We start from the raw sequence: 19565 nt of genomic DNA, 5'->3' as shown, positions 1-19565 counted from the left end.
ATAAGGAAAGGGCAACAAAAATAATACAAAAACAGCGAGGGGGACTAAATAGAAGAGACTCTTAAATACAGACAACAAACTGAGGGTTGCTGTAGGGGCTGTTGTGGGGGGGATAGGCTAAATGGGTAAGGAGCATTAAGGAAGATGCTTGTTGAGGTAAGCACTGGGTTATATATAGGGGATGAATCACTGGAAACTACTGAAATCATTATTGCACTATATGCTAACTAACTTGGATATAAATTAAAAATGAACAAATAAGTAAATAAATAAATAAATAAATAAATAAATAAAAACTATCATAACATTGATATCAATGATCAAGTATATTGAGAAATTAAATTAAAACTCCCAAATGTTGTTCTTCCAATGGAAACTGATTGGCCAGAGGAGGAACTAGATTTACCTGACAACCAATTAATCTTTATATTAAATTAACCTATTGACACCTTACATGAAATTCATATTTTGGTGATGAAAAAAAGGAAAAGGGTTGATGAACATGTGCATGATTCCAAACATATCTGTGCTGGATATTTGGAAAACTGAAGTATTTAAAGCAATATCTAGACCCTGTTGGATGAAACAAATAATTAATATCCTAGTATTTGTATTTTTTTAACATTTATTTATTTTTGAGAGACAGCATGTGAGCAGGGGAGAGGCGGAGGGGGGTGGACAGAGGATCTGAAGCAGGCTCGGTCCTGTCAGCACAGAGCCTGATGAGGAGCTTGAACTCTGAACTGTGAGATCATGACCTGAGCTGAAGTGGGATACTTAACCAACTGAGCCACCCAGGAGCCCCTAGTATTTGTATTTTTGCTTTTGTTGTTGTTCTGTGAATGGTGCAAAAGATTCAGGAAAAGGAATGATGACGAGCAGTGTATAATTAAGAAGGGGTGCGTGTGTAACACCAAGTTATATTACAGCTGAACTGGAAGAGTTCCTTGCTCATCCCAGGGACAACTGGAAGCCAGGTACTGATTCTCGGTCAAAATAACAATGATTAGGTTAATGATATATAATGTACTATTTAGAGTGTAACACTCCCCTGATGGCACCCAGGGCCAGCCTCTTTGATGGCTCACCATTGCTGTAATCAATTAAAGAGCCTGGTTCGGCTATGGGACCAATGGCCCATAAGAGATCCCTTGGAAATTTTTGCCAGAATTCTCCTGAAATAAAACAGGTCGTTTGATTTACCCCCTAAAAATCATTCCCCAGGTGTTTCCAGTTTCAACAAATGGGGCACCGCTGCTGACCCAGCTGCTCAAGCAAAAAGGACAGCATTGGGGCTTGACTCCTCCCTTTCCCAGACTTCAACATGCATTCCATAGCAAGCCCTCTCAGTCTCCTAAACAACACAAATTCTTTCACTTCTCTCAATCTACTCTGGCATCACCCTGTTCTGGAGCACCTTTCAGCAATAGTCTCTGCTTCCACTACAATTCATTATTGTACCCATTACCTATATACCCATTTCCAAAACACCACATTTGGAAAGTCAGTTCATGTCACATTTTTGTTTAAAACATTGTAATAGCTTCCCATTGCTCTCAAAATACGATAAAGTTCCTTACTATTGCCCATAAATGTCCAGGCGATCTAGCTGCTCCCTGTCTCCTAAATCCCAGTCTTACTCTTCTTCCCCCTTGCCTTTTGTGCTGTAGCCACACTGGCCTCCTTTCTCCTATTCAAACACACTGGGCCCTTTCCTACCTCAGGGCATTTATATTTTTAGTCCTTCTGCCTATAAAGCACACACACACCCACACACACACACCCACATACTTTTCGCAAATCGCCTGGTTTTTATCATTTGGGTATCAATCAAACATTGTCTCTTCTTAGTCGTCTTCCTAACTACCTCATCTAAAGTATCATTCCTTTGCTCAGCAGCTCACAGTTACTCTATCACATCACCCTGTTTGCTTCCTTCATCAAGTGTTTTCAGTCTATAGTTTTCTGTTATTACAATCACTACTGTAATCAGCTTGTACTTCGACAGACTCATGTCTTTTCTATTAATTAACCAATTTATTTGAGATAGGATTAATAAGTACAACAGATAGTAAGATGACATAATGAAGTACATCAGATGAGAAGAAGACATAGTGAAGAGATATTCAGCTGCCAGTCTCCCGTTCATCACACTGGCTGGCACACCCAAGTGTAAATTCCTTGCACAGGTGGGTCTCTCTTGTCTGAGGAGCAAGCGAATGACTAGCTTGGGCATTCTGTAAACCTCTTCCTTACATGCAAAGTATTTTGAATAATACTATTATTCAAATAATAGTATTTGGACAATACTATTATTAGAATAATAGTAGATACTAATAGAATAATAATATTTTGAATAATAATAAAGTATGTTAAGCTTAACAGATTCAGCTATATATAACTTACTTATCTATTTTATTTATATTTTTAGATGACTGCTTTGTGGGATTCATGATCTGGGCATCCCCTTTATGCTTAACCTCAACTATAATCATCTGTCTCTCCCAGTATTACTTACAAAACAGGTTCAGCTACTATAGCAGACAGAAACCCAAAACCACAACAGAATTTTATTCTGCTTCACATTAGTCTGGTGTGGAAGCTTCCAGGAAGTTGTCACATGCTCAGGGACCTTTTGTTTTGCTGCTCCATCAGCCCTGTGGTTTTACCTGGGCCACGCAGTACAAGAAATCCCACCACTGCATACCCATTCTGACCTAGTAGCAAAGGGGACAGTGGAAGGAGAAGGATGCCTCTTTATTTTAAGGGCATGTTCTGGCCAGAACCTAGGTTCTACCTAGACTAAGAGAAACCTGCAAGAAAGTCTGAAAGGTACAGTCTATTTCCTGGGTAGCCATGTGCTCAGTTATAACTCTGGACTTTTCTTACAGCTGGAGAGAAGGAAAAATGAATATTAGGGAGTTCTCTCTCACACACCCATTAGAATGCAAACTTCATAAAAATAGAATTTCTCTGCCCTTTTTCACCTTATATCCCACCTCCTAGAAGAGTACCTAGTACATTTTGTCCTCCTCTTGTGGTAAGGTCCCCTCCCTAAGAAATGAAAACAAAAACAAAAACAAAAAAAAACCCTCAAGGCAACCAGGCTATACGCATACATGAAAACATCCCTCATGACCTTGTAACATAAGACCGCTTAATTAGACTGCATGTTTGTGTGTTACCATATACGGGACACAAAGAAATAGGAAATGTAAAAAAAACTATGCCATGTGGCATTTGGGGCTCAGTTTGGTATGAACCCAGCTGAGCTGTGCCGGCATGAATAAAGTTGCTTCCTGGAAAGAAAAGTCTTGAAGTCATGACTCTCTGTGCGAGAATCTTGCTACACTGACCATTTTCCTTGCCTTTGTTCTGACTCAGCCATCATCACCATTCACTTGGACATAAGCAGTGTCCTTCTAAATTACTTTTCTGTCTCCATTCCAATCTATCTTCCACACCGCCATTGAAGTTAACTGTTGAAAATAGAAACATTCTTCTTTTATTTCATTTCTGAAAGCCATTCAATAGCTTGCCAATATCCTCAGGATAATGGACCAGCAGAGCCTTCAAGGGCCTTGACAACCGCATCTCAGCACACTCACCCTGTTCTCCAGCCAAATAAAGCTGAATATAGTTCCTTCAGCATCCCATCCTCTTTGGCACTTTTATGTCTCTACACACATACTGTTCAAACCAGAAAAAACAGCCATTCACTCTTCTCCATTCCCACAGTAAGTTGTACATACTACCTCTGACATTATTTTGTGATTTTTAAATTTACATCTTCCTCTATTATGAAGCTATAACCACTAAAGGGAAGGGCAGAGACCATGTCTTGTTTCTCTTTCAGTTCTTGGCCATGAGTTAATCACAATACTTTTTTGTTGCTGTCTTAAATGACAACAAGTTTGAAGGAATAAAACACCATTACCTTGTATAAAACTAAGAAACCTGTTTTATCTGGGTATCTAGTATCCCCTGCTGGAAGCTGGGCTCCTTCTGCCCAAGAATTTATGGATATCAGGCTGAATAACACATAGGAATAACATCTAAGAAATAAAGTTTACTATTCACATAGTAAACAGCGAAAGAATTCCCCAAGGAGAAGACCTCAGGTTCTATCTAAAGAGAAACAAAGTTTAGAAGGAGGTGGAAAGTGATATAGTGTTTTATTATGGTTAAGGGGGTGGTTCCATATTTTCTTCTCTTTCCTAGATGTGAGGCAAAGGGGAGAGGTAGGGAATTGAAAGCTGTCAGCCATCAAACTTCAAAATCAATTCTTTCTGTATTATGAAGCCTTTTATTCCAATGATTATACTTTATTTGAAATCGTTTTTGTTTTTGTTTACCTTAAGAAATAATGCCCACCTCACAGGGTTGTTGTGGAATTAAATTTAAATAAAAGAGGAGACGGAAAGGACATTGTATACTATGGTGTATCATAGTGAGAATACTATCTATTCTGTAAAGCCATACACCAATTATCATAATCCGAGAGACTAGATCCTAAGTACTTTCTACATGAAGCCTGCACTTCCTATATTCCAATATAATTTTGACCTGACTGATAAAATATATATGCAATGAAGTGTGGAGGGATGATGCTTGATTTTGTATATCATGGTCCATTATCTCACATACCTGCCATGGGGACCCAAGGGAAGGGGGCTTTGTGTATTGCTGACACGTAGATTGCAGTGCTCAATGCACAAGTCACAAACACAGTTTCTGTAGTCAAAGTAGTTGAGTGGGTGGTAAAACCTAGTGGGAGCTAAACAGATGTGCGTGTCATCAATTTCCCATCCTCATACCACCTTTTGTTGAATCTATGGCATTTGCATGCAGCATCTGTGGGCATTTTGATCTCTAAAATGGGGCTTTAGGATCTATACTGGAGAAGCAGCTCAAAAATATAAAATATTTTTATTGAAAACCTCATCAGACTGTAAACTTGTGGCACAGAGTAGGAACAATAAAGCACGTCCTGTGTTTCTGAGTCACCACCTCAGCAGACTGACCACTTTCCCCCTCTGTGATAACGAGAATACTTGAAATGGCTTCCAGCCCTCCACACAGCAACAGGGAAATGGCACCACTCTCCCCAGTGGAGGTAAAAGTTGGGACAGTGAACATTAAGGATATTACACCTAAGTTAATAGATTCCCAATAGAATCATCCTGTTCACAACTGAAACATTTAGAGAAGCAAAGCACAGCCCTCAGGCAGACAGAGATGGGAGACAAGCAAACTGATATTTATAATCTTCTTTGAGAGCATGACAAAGGAGAAGCCAGGCCTTCTTAAGAAAAAGTGCGCCATGAGGAAAACCCTCAAACAAGAATCCTTGACTTTTTCATCTCGCAGCTTCTTCCTATCCAACTGAAAATTCACTTGACAATATTTCCATTGCATCATTAAGATATGAGCATTCTTTTTTCTTTTCTTTCTTTTTTTTTCTTTGAGAGAGAGAGAAGACAAACAAGCACATGCTAGCAAGGGGAGGGGCAGACGAAGAGAAAGAGAGAAAGAATCTTAACCAGTCTCCATGCCCAAGGTGGGGCTCAACGCAGCGCTTGATGTAGGGCTTGATCTCACAACTGTGAAATCATGACGTGAGCCAAAATCAAGAGTCAGACACTTAACTGACTGAGCCACCCAGGCACTCCAAGATGTGAGCATTCTTAAAGCAGTACTATTATCTAATACCTGGGAATTCAATTGCTCCACAGGTCAGTTGGCATGGCACAGAAAAAAGAAATACCACCAAATAAAAATTCATGCTTGGTGATCTGGAACTATGTATACCTTTGGTTGAAAGGAAAGTGGAAGGACCACTGACCTTATATTCAGCAAATGACCTAACCTCCTACTTCATTGAGAAAATCTAGGCCAGAATTCTCAAAATGTGGACCCCAGGTCAGTTCCAGAAGTTTCATCTGGGAACTTGTTAGAACTATGTATTCTAAGCCCTATCCCAGACTCTCAGCTCTAGGTTGGGGTCCACCAATCTGTTTTTCTTTTTTTTTTTTTTAATTTTATTTTTATTTATTTTTTTTTTCACCAATCTGTTTTTCAATAAGCCTTCAAGGGGATTCTGATGCACTCTAATATTTGATAAACATTGATGGTAGAGATCTTTGGAAAAGAAGTTCTCCTAATTCTCTTCTTGTAATTTCCAATATATTCATTCTTTTCTGCCTTGGATTTACACATTTCAAAAGAAGAGATTTCTAATCTTGTCTGAAACTCATCTTTCCCCCTGTACCTTCCTTAGTATATTCAATACCAACTTTGCCCATCTCTCTTATCTTCAATGTCTCCCCATCTACTGGTCCCTTCCATTCAGCATAGGTAAGTCTCCACATTACAGCACTTCTCCTTCATTGAATCTTCTCCAATCAGCTTCCATTCTCTCTTTCCTCACTAATGAAAATATTGAGAGTGATATTTTATTGCTATCCTTTCTTCCTCGGCTCTAATTTATGATTTTTTAAAGTGTAAATCACACATGTTGTCTTTAATTTTCATCACAACTCTGAAAACTAGGTATTATCTTTCCATTGTGTGTCCATTTGGGTTTCTGTGGGATGAAGAACCTTACCCAAAAGGTAATAGGATGCAAGTTCACTCAGTTGGACACAGGTCATTTATAATTTGTTCTTTCTCTATGGTAAATCAAACCACTGTCTTTATATTCCAGGCCTTTTGCCTTCAATGACGGCCAAGTTCTGTCATCAATGTGCTCTCTCCAAACAACAGCTAAATTTATATCAGGGTTTTTCTTTTTAACCTTATATACACTTGGCACTACCTTTCATTTGCATCACTCAAATTCCTTCACTGGCTTTAAAAATCTAATCTCTAGCACATGGCCCCTTATCTATGGCACATTTAGCACAACAACCAGGAGCTCAAGAGAAGTTTCACTCAGTTGTAACTGTCAAAGCAATACCAGAGTAGGAGTCATGTCCTAGAGATCTTTTTTAAGTCTAGGTCAGGAGTCATCAAACTGACTGGCAAGCCAAATCTAGCCTGCTACCTGTTTGTATAAATTAAGTGTTACTGGAACACGGCTACATTTATTCATCATGCATTATCTATGGCTACTTTCACACTATAACAGTAGTGTTGAATAGTCATGAAAAAGACTGCAAGGCCCACAAAGCCAAAAATATTAGCTGACCTTTCAACGAAAGTTTTCTCACCCCTGGTTTAGACATGGAGATTGATTCCATATTCTCAGTGCTCTAAGTGGTAAGTATAATTCTTTCCCACACATGGTCAGAGGCTGCATCCCTGACATCTGTGAACTTGCATCAAGTTGATGACAGTGATAGTTGGAGCTCGACTTCCTCACTTCTAATAAAATGTCTTTCAATCAGATTCCTCAGCCAGCAATTCTACCAGTGTGCAACTATGCATGTTCCAGTGAAAGCATTTTTAAGGAATATATAGCAATGCTTTTATACCCACAGTTAAAAATAAATGTAGAGTCAATGACTGATACTCTCTCATATATTAAAAAGTATCCAGGTAATTGAAATGAAAGACATGTTATGAATGAATTACTTAATATGTAGTGTTACTGATTGCACAACACAAACTCCCTGGATAATGGCTAAATCTTCCACTTCACTCTAAATTACTGGTACCCTGCATGAGGCTGCTGATAACTTAAGACATGGTTTCTAGTTTTCAAAAGGGTTTACTGGATAATATTCAAGGGGACAGAAACTAACATTTGTTGATAACCTAACATGTGCTTTTTACTAAGGTAGGTATCTTACAGAGGTTACTATATTTAATCCTCACAATAGCCCATGAGGTGAGTATTATTACTGTCGCTGTACAAACTAATACACTCAACTGACAGAGATAGACAATCATGTCCCAAATGTCAGGCAGGATTTGATACTTCTATGGGAAGGACAATTCCACAACTTTCAAGGTGTCCTTGAGTTAGATAAACTCAAAATTTACAAGGTACATTTTATCCAGATTGTTATCCGATAAAGTATGTCATCAACACCTGCCAAAACCAGATCCGTGCTGTGCCAGTCATCACCCCCTTAGGTGCTGGATTGTGAGGAATTTACTTCTGGGAAAGAGTCTGGGATGCTAGAAGGGGCAATCAGAGAACTCAGGAAAGCATACATTTACCAACTGGTATGAAAGCATTTCAAAATTGTAACAACTGGTACAACTGTACCAGTGCCAACTTGCTGAAAAATAAATCTGTGGAATTCTTTACAACTCCAAATCTGCAATTCTGCAGAAGCATAACCAAGACTAATTACATGAGCTATGCGATTGAGTAAGCGATCCGGGAGTGATATGCCCATTTTAGTTCTCAATGATTGGCTATGACAATTCTAATGTTAATTCAGCTCAACAGAAGATGGTAAGTCAGTGCTTCACAAATTTTTAACCCGTTCTCCCTATGGTATGTTACCATGCTTCTCTATCTATCACATACAGACTGTCTGATGAACCATTTCATGCCAGTAACTATAATAGCTGGAGTCCCAGTGATCTAATTCTTAGTGTATTTGAGAACCAGCAACTAAAAAATGCCCTGCATTAGTCAACGGGTACATACTGGGCTACGCATCAGCACTATGGAAGCTCACCAAGTGGCAAGGGTATATGGCACAGCATAAAAACCAGATTTTAATGATGCAATATTAGTCCTTCTCCTTGATAAATGATTTAAACACAAAGTACACCATATTTTTAAAATTTAAAATTACATAAAATATAGAGAAAACACTTTTCATTGTAATGATAAAACCCCATGTTATGTAAGCAAGCCATTCTTGGAAAATATTTGAAAATTATGTAGAGGAAAGAATGAAAAAAACCAAAATGCTAATTATTAAATGTATGATGAAACACACATCTGAAGCAGCATCACCGTGCAATTTTAACCACAATTATAAGATTATATGTACTTGATTAACTTTTCAGCCCTAGATTCAGATAGCCTCATTTACAAATAGAGACTCTGCAAAATAGCCCAAGCATCTATCTCTCAGAGTATAATTTTCATTCCTCTTTTGATTTATAATGAAGTGTTCTGTTTCATACATAATCACAAACTGAGGTTAGTAAAACGGTATAATAATAAAAAGAAACTAGGGATAATTATATGTAGAGCAGAGCATAAAAATATCTCCTGTCATATATACATACATAATTCCCTTAGGTACTCTGATATGATTTTGCTTTTCTAAATGGAAATATATTGATGCACACTGAATAGTTATTTAAAAAAACTGATCATAGGCAGTAATTTTGTTTTCCCTTGACATTAATAAAAATGTATCTCATTCCTCCCTTGATAGGTTCCTTCCAATCTTAACAGGTTGAAAATCTCTCCACCGTTTAAAGGGCCTCATCTTGCTACCCGAAGGAAAACAAATTCTCAAAACGTCAACAGCCTCAGTTACTTCACAAATACCCAACATTTTAATAGCAGATTATGTTGGAATAATCAGAAAATAAAACTTAGAACTGACATTTAATTTTGAGACTACTCACCCCTCCTGGCTTACGGTTGTAATAGCGATGCTTGGGAGTGTCGTCAAAGGTAGCGTGGTAGGTCTGGAAATGCCATCTCCCTCGGGAGTCCTTGCCCTCTCACTCTGTCTTTGGGACAGGGGCGGTAACTGTAAGTTTCCTGAGCAACACCTTCTCCCTCTCCAGAGGTCGATCCCAAGTGTGTTACTAGAAGAACTGTAGGATTTACTCAAGCTACATTCAAGATAATCTTTCACATTCTGAAGGAACCACAGGGAGAGAAAAAAGAAGAAAAAGAGAATGAAATTCAAATGTCTAAAATGATGCACAGTGGAGTGAAATAAGAACCTAAATGATCCAGCTGTCACTCATAAAGTCCTGATTCATGATCTCACAATCAGAATCTAACACTCACATTAAAAGCTTAAGAGAAAACAAGAAGTGGGCAGGCTGGCTAACTTTCAACTTTTGGAATAAACTATCAGTTGCACATTCTTGGTGATTTTTAGGACAGTAGGTAATATTTACCAGTTATAGCATGTGGATCAGAGGGCTTTCTATCTTCTTTCTCTCTCTTAAATTTTTATTTCTTTTTTCCTTTCTTTCTCATTTTAACTTGCTAAAATGAAAACCTATCATTGAATATACATTGGAAATCAATGTTATCATTCTGCAACACAGGAGAAAACCACATTAGCTAAGGCATACCCTTTCTTGCTTAGGGTTTTAAAGTAAAAATATTTTCTATCTTAGGACAGAAAGATCTTGATAATTATGGAGAACTGACTTATTCCTATTCCCATAAAAGATTTTCTCAGAGTTGAGATTTCTTTTTCTTTCTTTCCTTTTGTCTTTCTTTCCTTTCTTTCTTGCTTTCTTTTCTTTTTTTTTTTTTTTTTTTTTTGGTAAAATTATGTAAGAGCTCAGAGAAAGAAGAGTATACTTTATCCAGCCCTGAACTGAACTGCATGTGTTCAGTACATGCCCTAATGCTGACATAAATGAAGTACTTGTGAGGAGATAAAGACATTGTGCTATAACCACTGATAAGAGTTATTCGTCCTCCCTACATCTCTTGGTGACTGTAGGTCCTGGCACTGTTGGGAGTAGGAGCCCCAAATGAGCTACTCCCTGATGTATCATTCATACCAGCTCAAAGACAGAAAATGTCATAGCAATGCAAATACCCATTGATAGCAACTTGGAGCTCAAAAGCTGCAACCATCACTCTCTTATCTTAATTAACATGGAATAATGGAGTCCTATCACCAGACCAAGGTGTCTCACCTGAACATCATTCTGTGGCCCTAAAAAGACAGGTTCTTCCCTGCTAGTCTTTCAGAATAGAGTTAGGAAAACCCGGGAATATATCTCCAAAGGCTTAAACAAACAAAAGTTCTTTATCTCCCATTCCACTCATCCCTATCCTAGTTCATACAAGAACAACTAACTCGAGTTTCAAGGTCTATCTTGATTGGTGCAACAAATATTTGTTGCATACCCATCATAGTTTTACACTGAGCTACTTAAGAAGGATACAACAGCAAATGGAAGCATAGTATCTATGCTCACAGAAACCTATATTCTAGTGATTTATGCTTATCTGATCCACACAAGACCACGTTTTGATGAAGGAAATTTGGGTATGAATAGGTCTGACAGTTTTCAGGGGCCCCACCCTCTACTTGAAATGGGATACCACCCCCATTTTCTTGTGCTTGACAGGAATACCATTTATTTGAAATTTAGTAGGACCACAATCCAACAAGAAAACAAAATATAATTTTCCAGAGTTTAAAATATTCTGGGATGTGGTCAGCGTTTCACTATTTACTAACCAGTTATGTTAAATTCATTGTAGGCCTAGCACTTAGTGTAGTTACTGTGTGTGTATGTGTGTGTGTATGTATGTTTTACAAATTAGAGGCTGAGGGGAAAGCTTGGTATATATAAGGTTTTGTTTGGTTGGTTTTTGTTTTTTTTTCCTGAAAAGGCATAAAGATAAATTCATGAAACAGAATACACAAAGTCTTCCTGAAAAGACTCAAGAACAAACTAAAAGCCAGAACTCCTGACTATAAATCAGTCTTATTCCAAATATTCATGTAAAGAAAGTACTGGTTATCTGGAAGCAAGTCATAAGTATATACATTACCTGCTATGCAAGGGCATTTGTACCAGAGAACAGAAATACGGACATTATTTAGTTAAACCACCAACCACTAGAGTCTCCTAATAAAGTTATTGGATAGTTTTCCCTTTTAGAAAAGGAAAAGTATTTTCAACTAGGTTTAATTGTAGTAAATGAACTAAATGGGTACTTGTTTTGTACTTGTTATTTGAAAGGTAACAAAGTCATACCTACCACAAAATGTATCCCACACTGACTTGCTAACAGGCTCAAATTTATGAATTTGAAGTCATTCCTTGAGTTAAAATAATTTGTTTTAAAAGACCCCAGTTAATGTGAAAATGCATTGCCACAAAAGAACATAATGGAGTGGCTTTTTAGAAATAACTTAAAATTGTGGGAACATTAATTAATATTGTTTTTATATAAGTGATGAATCACGGGACTCTACCCCCAAAACCAAGAACACACTGTATATACACTGTATATTAACTAACTTGACAATAAATCATATATATACATATACATAAATTTTTAATTAAAAAAATTTAAAAAATTAATATTGTTTTATAAACACTCATTAACCCATGTAGAGTTACTCCAACTCTACATTCACACTCATAATCTATATAGTAATCCCCCCAAATTGCCAATGTCCTCAAGGGAAAAATCTAATTCAGTCAGTTCTCAATTACTGAATTTGAGATCTTAGATTTATATTCCTATTTTAACTAGCATGATTCTGGCTGACTACACCACTCCTCAGATCAAAGATTTGGGGGAAAGAAACATTAATTTGAATGTTACTTCTGGAAATTACACATTTTTAAATGCATCATACTACCCCAAATTCACCCTATTATCTCTACAACTCCAAGGGGAATAACCCAGTTTGGGATTATCCTCATGCTCCTGGATAATCACAACTTAAGGAGTTCCAGTCCCATGTAGGGCTTTTAGGATTCCCTGCCTCCCTCTCTTTCTCTGCCCCCTCCCCCACTCACGCTCTGTCTCTCTCAAAATAAATAATGTGTCAACAAAGAAAGAAAAAACTAACCAAATTAGCAACACTGAAATGTCCAATTGAGGAATATCAGTTCCTAGGTAGTTACAACTTTGTTGCTGCTGCTGTTGTTTTATTTTGGCTTTGCTAGTCTATCCCAAGACATTTTTGGAGCTTGCTCCAATTTTGGAATTCTTCTGATTAAACTCCTGGTGAGGAAATGGGATTAGGTACCTCCAAGGACTTCTAGTGAGCTTGGGTACAATTCACTTTGGACTATAGGCCAGAGTTTTTCAAACCTTATGAAATGAGAAATGGAAAGTATGGGAAGTAACAAGTGACACTCAGTGACCCTATGAAAACTAAATGTCATGATGCTCCATGACACAATAACAAAAGTAATTTTTCTTTTAAAAATGTATTTTAATCGCAGGCAATCACCATCACTTATGAGTAGTTTGCCCAGAGGTAAATAATATATTTTATATGTAAAATCAGCCCCTCTCTCTTTGTGTGTGTGTGTGTGTGTGTGTGTGTGTGTCTGTGTGTGCGCGCGCGCGTGTCACTCACACACATATTTCCTGGTTCTTCTTTCCTACCTCTTATCCATTTTCTCCTTTTCCCCTCTTCCCTAAACCAGCAACTCCCACCTATCTGAGCTATTCTTAATCCCTTTATTAATAATTAATTGCTCATGTTTAGTACCTGAACAGCATTAATTTATTCCTCACTTCTGATACTTAGTTCCCAAACACAAAGTACTTAATGCATACTGTTCCTGTGTCATTCATCATATAAAGTCTCCTATTAAAGTTATTTGTGTACTGTAATTATACAAACACAATAGTCATGGTTATGCATTTGCTTATTCTGACAGAGACAAACATAGTATTTTACATGCAGTAAAGACCTTTGCACATGTTGTTCTCTTTACCAGAAATGTTCTTCCCTCTGATCTTCAGAGGGCTCACACCTTCACAGCCCACATGGCCTCTCTGTCCGTACATCATCTTCTCCCGTTATTCCTCCATAAACATTCTATTCTCACCATCCAAGCATTCTTTGCCTGCTGACCAACTTCACTTTTCTGTATAGCTCTTATCATAGCTGAGATTATTTTATAATCTATCCATTGATTTCTCCATGCCTCTCTGGAATATAAGCTTCAAAGGGACATTAACACTATGCTCTTGAACCTAACAAGTGTTTGGCAGATAACAGGTGCTAAATTAAATGACTATTTAAATCACTAAATAAATGTTTGCTGAATTAAAATAAATAAAAATATGATAAAATATTTTTGACTTAAGGGTGAAAACTTATTTCAAGAGTGTGGTATATAAAATGTAAAACTGCGAAGTTCCTCTTGTTGTGAGGGAAGAAATAGTGTGTGTTAACATTCAGGATAAGCTTTGTACTTGAAGAGTCAAGGCGCATAGTGAAAAGTGCCAGGTCATCACTGTCCACTAGAAATAAGGTGCAAGCCACAAATGGGAGCCAAGTGTATAATTTTAAATTTTCTAGTAGCCACATTAAAAAGTAAAAAAGAAACAGGCCCAATCACTTTTTTTTAGTATAGCTCACATATAATGTTACATTATTTTCAGATGCAGGTGAAATTACTTTTAATAGTATACTCTACTTAAACTAGTATACCCTGAATATCATCATTTCAAAATGTAATCTATATAAAAAATTATTAATGAATTTTTTTACATTCTTTTATATTTGTACTATTATATATTCAAAATCCAAGATCTATTTTTACACTTACAGCACATTGCCATTCAGACTGGTGCTTAAGAGTCATATGTGGCTAGTGCATGTTGGACACTGCAAATTAGGTAATAATTATCCACTCTGGTAGGTTTAATATTCTTTGAGTGTGCTTTTCTTTTTTGCACGTTCTTATATGCAACAATCTCCATCTTTTGTCTTTTGACTGTGGCAACCGACTGCCTCAAGGGAGGACTGGGATTATTACTGTAAGGAAAGAATCACTGTCCATCTTTTATAGACAGAATGCATTGCTTTGTTTTATTCTTCAAAAAAATAGAATCTTGGAGCACACAGTATACAAATAGTATTAAAAGACAATCCCAAGGTGGGTTTTTTTGTGTGTTTTTATTTGTTTTTAAGAAAAATGATTTCTGAACTCCCAAAGTGTCCCTTTAGATGTCCAGAGTAGAGCATGGAAGTCTGAACATCACTTTTTACCATGGGTACTGAGAACTTAGAATATGAGTTAAGGGAAGTTCCCTTGTAGTCAAGGAGCAGAGAAGGGGGAAATAAAGAAAGGAAATATTATCACAGGTGATGAAACTAGAACACTAACCAAGAGTAGAAATTGCAATGGCGAAAAGGTATGTTTTGGTGGGCAAGAGCCTTACAGCACAGCTAAGGTCTCCTTCTGCATCTGTGGGTCCAAGAAGTTCCCACAAGCACCTACAGGGACACAGAAAGAAGCTGAGAATTAGCTTCTGCTAGCCTGCTATGGGATTTGCTTCAACATGTGGCAAAGGGACCAGAAGTCCATGGGGTAAGCAGCCCCAAGGTAAGTGTAGGACAGAAAGCAAAGCTTTTAAACAAACAGAGTCCCCGCTGAGAGGAGTTCACGCAGTGGGGGAGAAGGTCAAACTCACAGTGCACTAAGAAGGTATACTGCCCACGCTGAAAGCAGTCATCACTTCATACACCTGTCACATGCTTAATCAGCAATGGACCAAGGACAGAGACTTGACACCCAAGACCTGGGAAAATGAGCTGTTCCTCAACTGAACAATAGTGGATGTTAGTGGAAAGGGGACCATACAAGACAAGGACAATACCACACATCTTTTACCATAATGTTAATTAACGCTAAGTCCCTTTGCCCAATGCCATGGGCAAGGGAAGAAGTAAGAACGGGGAGAAATCCTGAAAGACAGGGCATTTACCCAAAAGACAGACTTTTACAGTAATTGGCAGATTCAAGTTCCTTACAGCCCGTCCCCCATCTGTTGAAACAGGAGCTTAACCACAAGATGAGGTATTACAGAAAGCAAGGAAAAATACTTTTTTTTCCTACCTCCCTCCTTTCCTTCTGCACATCATATTAGTTGGCATATGATTTTTAACTCAATTATAATCAGAAACTGAGTAAAACCTGGACAATTAAAGTCACACTAACAGGAGACTGGGCAATTGAAAGCAAAGGAGATAATTAATCTCAGCCGCCCATGATGCAAAGTTATGAAATGGTAAGTTTACAGACTTCTTCAGATAACCTGGAGCAGGGTTTCTGAAAGAATGAATGTATCTAGTCACCCTGGGATCTTGTTAAAATACCGTCTGATTTGTTGGTCTAAGATGTGGCTTAAGACTCTGCATTTCTAATAAACACCCAGGCAATGCTAATGCCACTGCTCTGAGGATCACATTTGAGTAGCCAAGATCTACAGGATGCATACATCACAGGCTTCTTACAAGCAGTTGTCAAAGACCCCACCATAGGAGGTGACTCTCAAAGATTAGCTGTGCCTGAGTAATGATGGGTAAGAAAGTCATCAGGAAACTGATCATGCAAGCAGTGTAGAAAGAGGAGTTTGCAAGAGTTGGAATGTAGGCATCCATCAGAGATTGGGGGTTTTGTGAATTCAACCATGAAGCTGAGCCCATCTCCAAGCTGCAGAGAGGGCAGTGTTCCTGTTGTCTACTTTGCAGAATTCTGGGACCAGGTGCTGGCAATGTCTGGGTCACAGGAATAATCAGTGACAAAGTGGTGCTGTTAAATAGCCTAGCCTGCCCTTTGAATAAAATTATAGACTGACTTCATTGAGCAGACAAAAAGTGGATAGAATCGAGCAACTCTGACTTTTAGAACTTACATCATCAGCCGTCACTGCCATCACACTCCTGCTTTTCTTCATTATAGAGGTGAAAAATATCCCCTCTTAGAATGTCTCTTATCCGGCACAGTTTTGCTGACAATTTTTAAGACCTACAGAGAAAAAAAAATGAGATACACACACACAAAAAGAGCTCAGTACCCTTAGTTGAATACAAATACGTGGCTTATTTGTATTCTCCAAACTAACTTTTGAGTGTATATAATGTATGTGTATAAGTAAATATCATAATTTTCCAAGCCAATTAATCTGAAATGTGGAAAAAGAGGTTCACAAAATACAAAAATCCAAGAAATCAGTGCAAAGCTTCTCAGAAGGAGAGAAAAGAATAGAGGGTAACACTTAGGCTACCAAATAATCCATGATCATTAACAATATAGAAATAATATGTGTTTGTGAAGGGCTTTATACTTTCTCATACAATGTTTCATTTAACCTCCATAACAATCTGTGGGATTATTTTCATTTTTTTCCTAATGAGGGAACAAATGATCAGAAAAATAATTGAGTCAAGGTAACACAGCTTAAAACATGGCAGATTTAGAATTTAAGGAACATAAGGCTTTGATATTATGGTCAAAAAAAGAAAAGGAAAGAAAAACAAACCAATACAGAAAATATACATGACAAAAAAATATCTTAATTTCAATTTTACCATCAGTTTAAACCTCTTACATGTATAAACACATAAGCAAGTATTTACCACAGAAAATTTTAGCAATGGATAGTTAGAGCTACAATTCCCTGGTTTAAATCACACAAACCTGGCCATTTGGAAGAAGAAACACTAGTTTATGATATTTGTTTTGTGTAGATCATTAAGCCACTTCAGAAACAAAGAACCTCAATAACATTATCAAAATTTAAGGGTACACCCTGGTTTTGCAACTCCAAAGAAAAACTAAGCTCTCATTTTGAAAACCCAGGCTTTCAAAAAAGGCCCCAATTTAAAGTTCAGGCATTCAATAGTCTATAAGAGAATATAAAGAATTATGTTTGCAGAATTGAACTGGAAGGGATACACTATAGAAATCATTGAATCCAAGAAGCGTTAGTCCATATGGTGGTCTTTCAAAATCTTGGTAAAAAAAATGTCCCGCATCATTGCTGACTTCAAGAAGCTCCTGCATTTTTTCACTCTGTACATTTAAACTCTTAATACATGCCTGATTGAAAAGTCTGCTTCTTGAACATGAAGATATATATAGATTAAGAGTGTGATGGAATTGTAGCTATGTGACTAGGAATACTAAGTAGTGGCATTGTACCATCACCCAGGAAACCAGGGTTGAATTTCTAACACATAATTTGACTATATTATGCAGAAGTCGGCAGCAGAAGTGACAGAGTGGATAAGAGAGTGGGGGAAGGAGAAACTTTGCCTTTGTAAGTGTTCTGGGAGAGAATCCCATAGGTTTTTCAGGGGGTTGATTCAATATGCCAAGGAAAAGAATTTCCTCACATACACCAAGGAATTATTGCAGTTATTGAACTTTTAGAATGCTGGCCAAACAGGAGTAGCCAGAATTTAGAGCTTTTACTCAAAGTTTCCTTGACACATAACAAAAGTAGACAAAAACAAACATATTTTATCACAGAGTGATCTTTAATCTCAAGTGCTTCTATAAGGTAGAATCCGGAAAAAATAAAAGCTTATATTCCTAAGTTTAAAAAAAAAGCAAGATTCAAGATTTAAGTTTTATATTCAGGATACAGAATTAGATGTACCCAATTATTATAATTCTGTAAAAATAAAAGCATAGAAAAATACTAAAGTAAAGCTGTGTAACATGGTAACAGTGGACATCATGTAAGGGTTATAAAGTTTTTCTTTCCTTTCCATATTTCCCAAATTTCTTGTGATGTATTATTTTATGATCCAAAAATTGATTTTATACATATTTTATATATTATATATAGTATATATTATAATATGCACTATATAATAATATATGTCACATATATTAATATATGTATTTTATATATACACGTAAAATAAGAACCCACAAAATACATAAGAATGTTAACTTATTTTTAAAGTTACTTTATTTCTACAAAACCTACTGTGCCATATATTTGGGGGGATATCTTGTGGGGAGGTAAAGGATATCTACTTATCTGGGATGAAGAAACTAAGAAACAGTGATAGGCTAGGATCTGTTAAGTCTTAGGCTGTAGGTAGCTGATAAATTATGTGGTCTCTTAAATATCTATTTGGAAAGTGTCAACTGAATTTTCACAGTTAACAAAATACATGCAGTATCATGTCATATCATGGTGCAAAATGAAACACACATGACTGTAAGTTTAGCATCTGGGCTGTCAAGATGCAAATGTTATTTGCAGTCAATTTCAAAACAAAATCATAATTAGTAGAGTGTGGGTCTGGAAAGAAAATAAGAATACCAAAGTGATCTCTAACAAATTGCTTCACATACCAAATTAGTAGGAAAAATCTATGAAGCAAAATTTACTTTCTATCCTACATCCATTTTGCTTGGTAGGAATTGCACTTAAAAATAGGTGCAACTGGAGTAGAAATCTCCAGGCTATCTTCAGCAGGCAGGGACAATGATCAAGTTTCCCCAGCAGAAATGAAGACCTTAACTATACCTTCTCAGACTTGTGCAAAGTATGACAGAATCCAAATGAAGCTAAATGTGTACTTAGGTTGCTTCCATATCTTGGCTATTGTAAATAAAGCTGCAATAGGGGCACCTGGGTGACTCAGTTGGTTAAGTGTCTAACTCGATTTCATCTCAGCTCAAGATTTTGTGGTTCGTTGAGTTTGAGCCCCGCATTGGGCTCTATGCCTGCTTGGGATTCTCTCTCTCCCACTCTCTTTGCCCCTTCCCTGCTTGCTCTCTCTCTCTCTCAAAATAAATAAATAAACATTTAAAAAAATAATAATGCTGTAATAAACATAGGGTCCACTGATAGACAAATGAATAAGGAAGATGTGGTGTATATAGATGATAGAATATTATGCAGCCATTTAAAAAAGGGTTAGATCTTGCCA

The 19565-nt window shown here is 37.2% G+C and overlaps 1 protein-coding gene across 1 annotated transcript in view; it reads right to left on the bottom strand.

Annotated features, from left to right (window-relative positions):
- Window positions 1-16567, bottom strand: part of PDE4B (phosphodiesterase 4B) — a 434617-nt gene extending 418050 nt beyond the window's left edge. The window contains exons 1-2 of the mRNA XM_042997497.1: window positions 16526-16567; window positions 9547-9785 (exon numbers count right to left, since the gene is read on the bottom strand). Of these exons, the coding sequence (XP_042853431.1) occupies window positions 9547-9785; window positions 16526-16567 (281 nt within the window). The remainder of the gene's footprint in view (window positions 1-9546; window positions 9786-16525) is intronic.
- Window positions 16568-19565: the final 2998 nt, after the last annotated feature.

Source organism: Panthera tigris, chromosome C1 (assembly GCF_018350195.1).
Source record: "Panthera tigris isolate Pti1 chromosome C1, P.tigris_Pti1_mat1.1, whole genome shotgun sequence".
NCBI lineage: Eukaryota > Metazoa > Chordata > Mammalia > Carnivora > Felidae > Panthera > Panthera tigris.
Note: the sequence above shows the minus strand (reverse complement) of the source record. Positions and strands in the feature narration are given on the sequence as shown.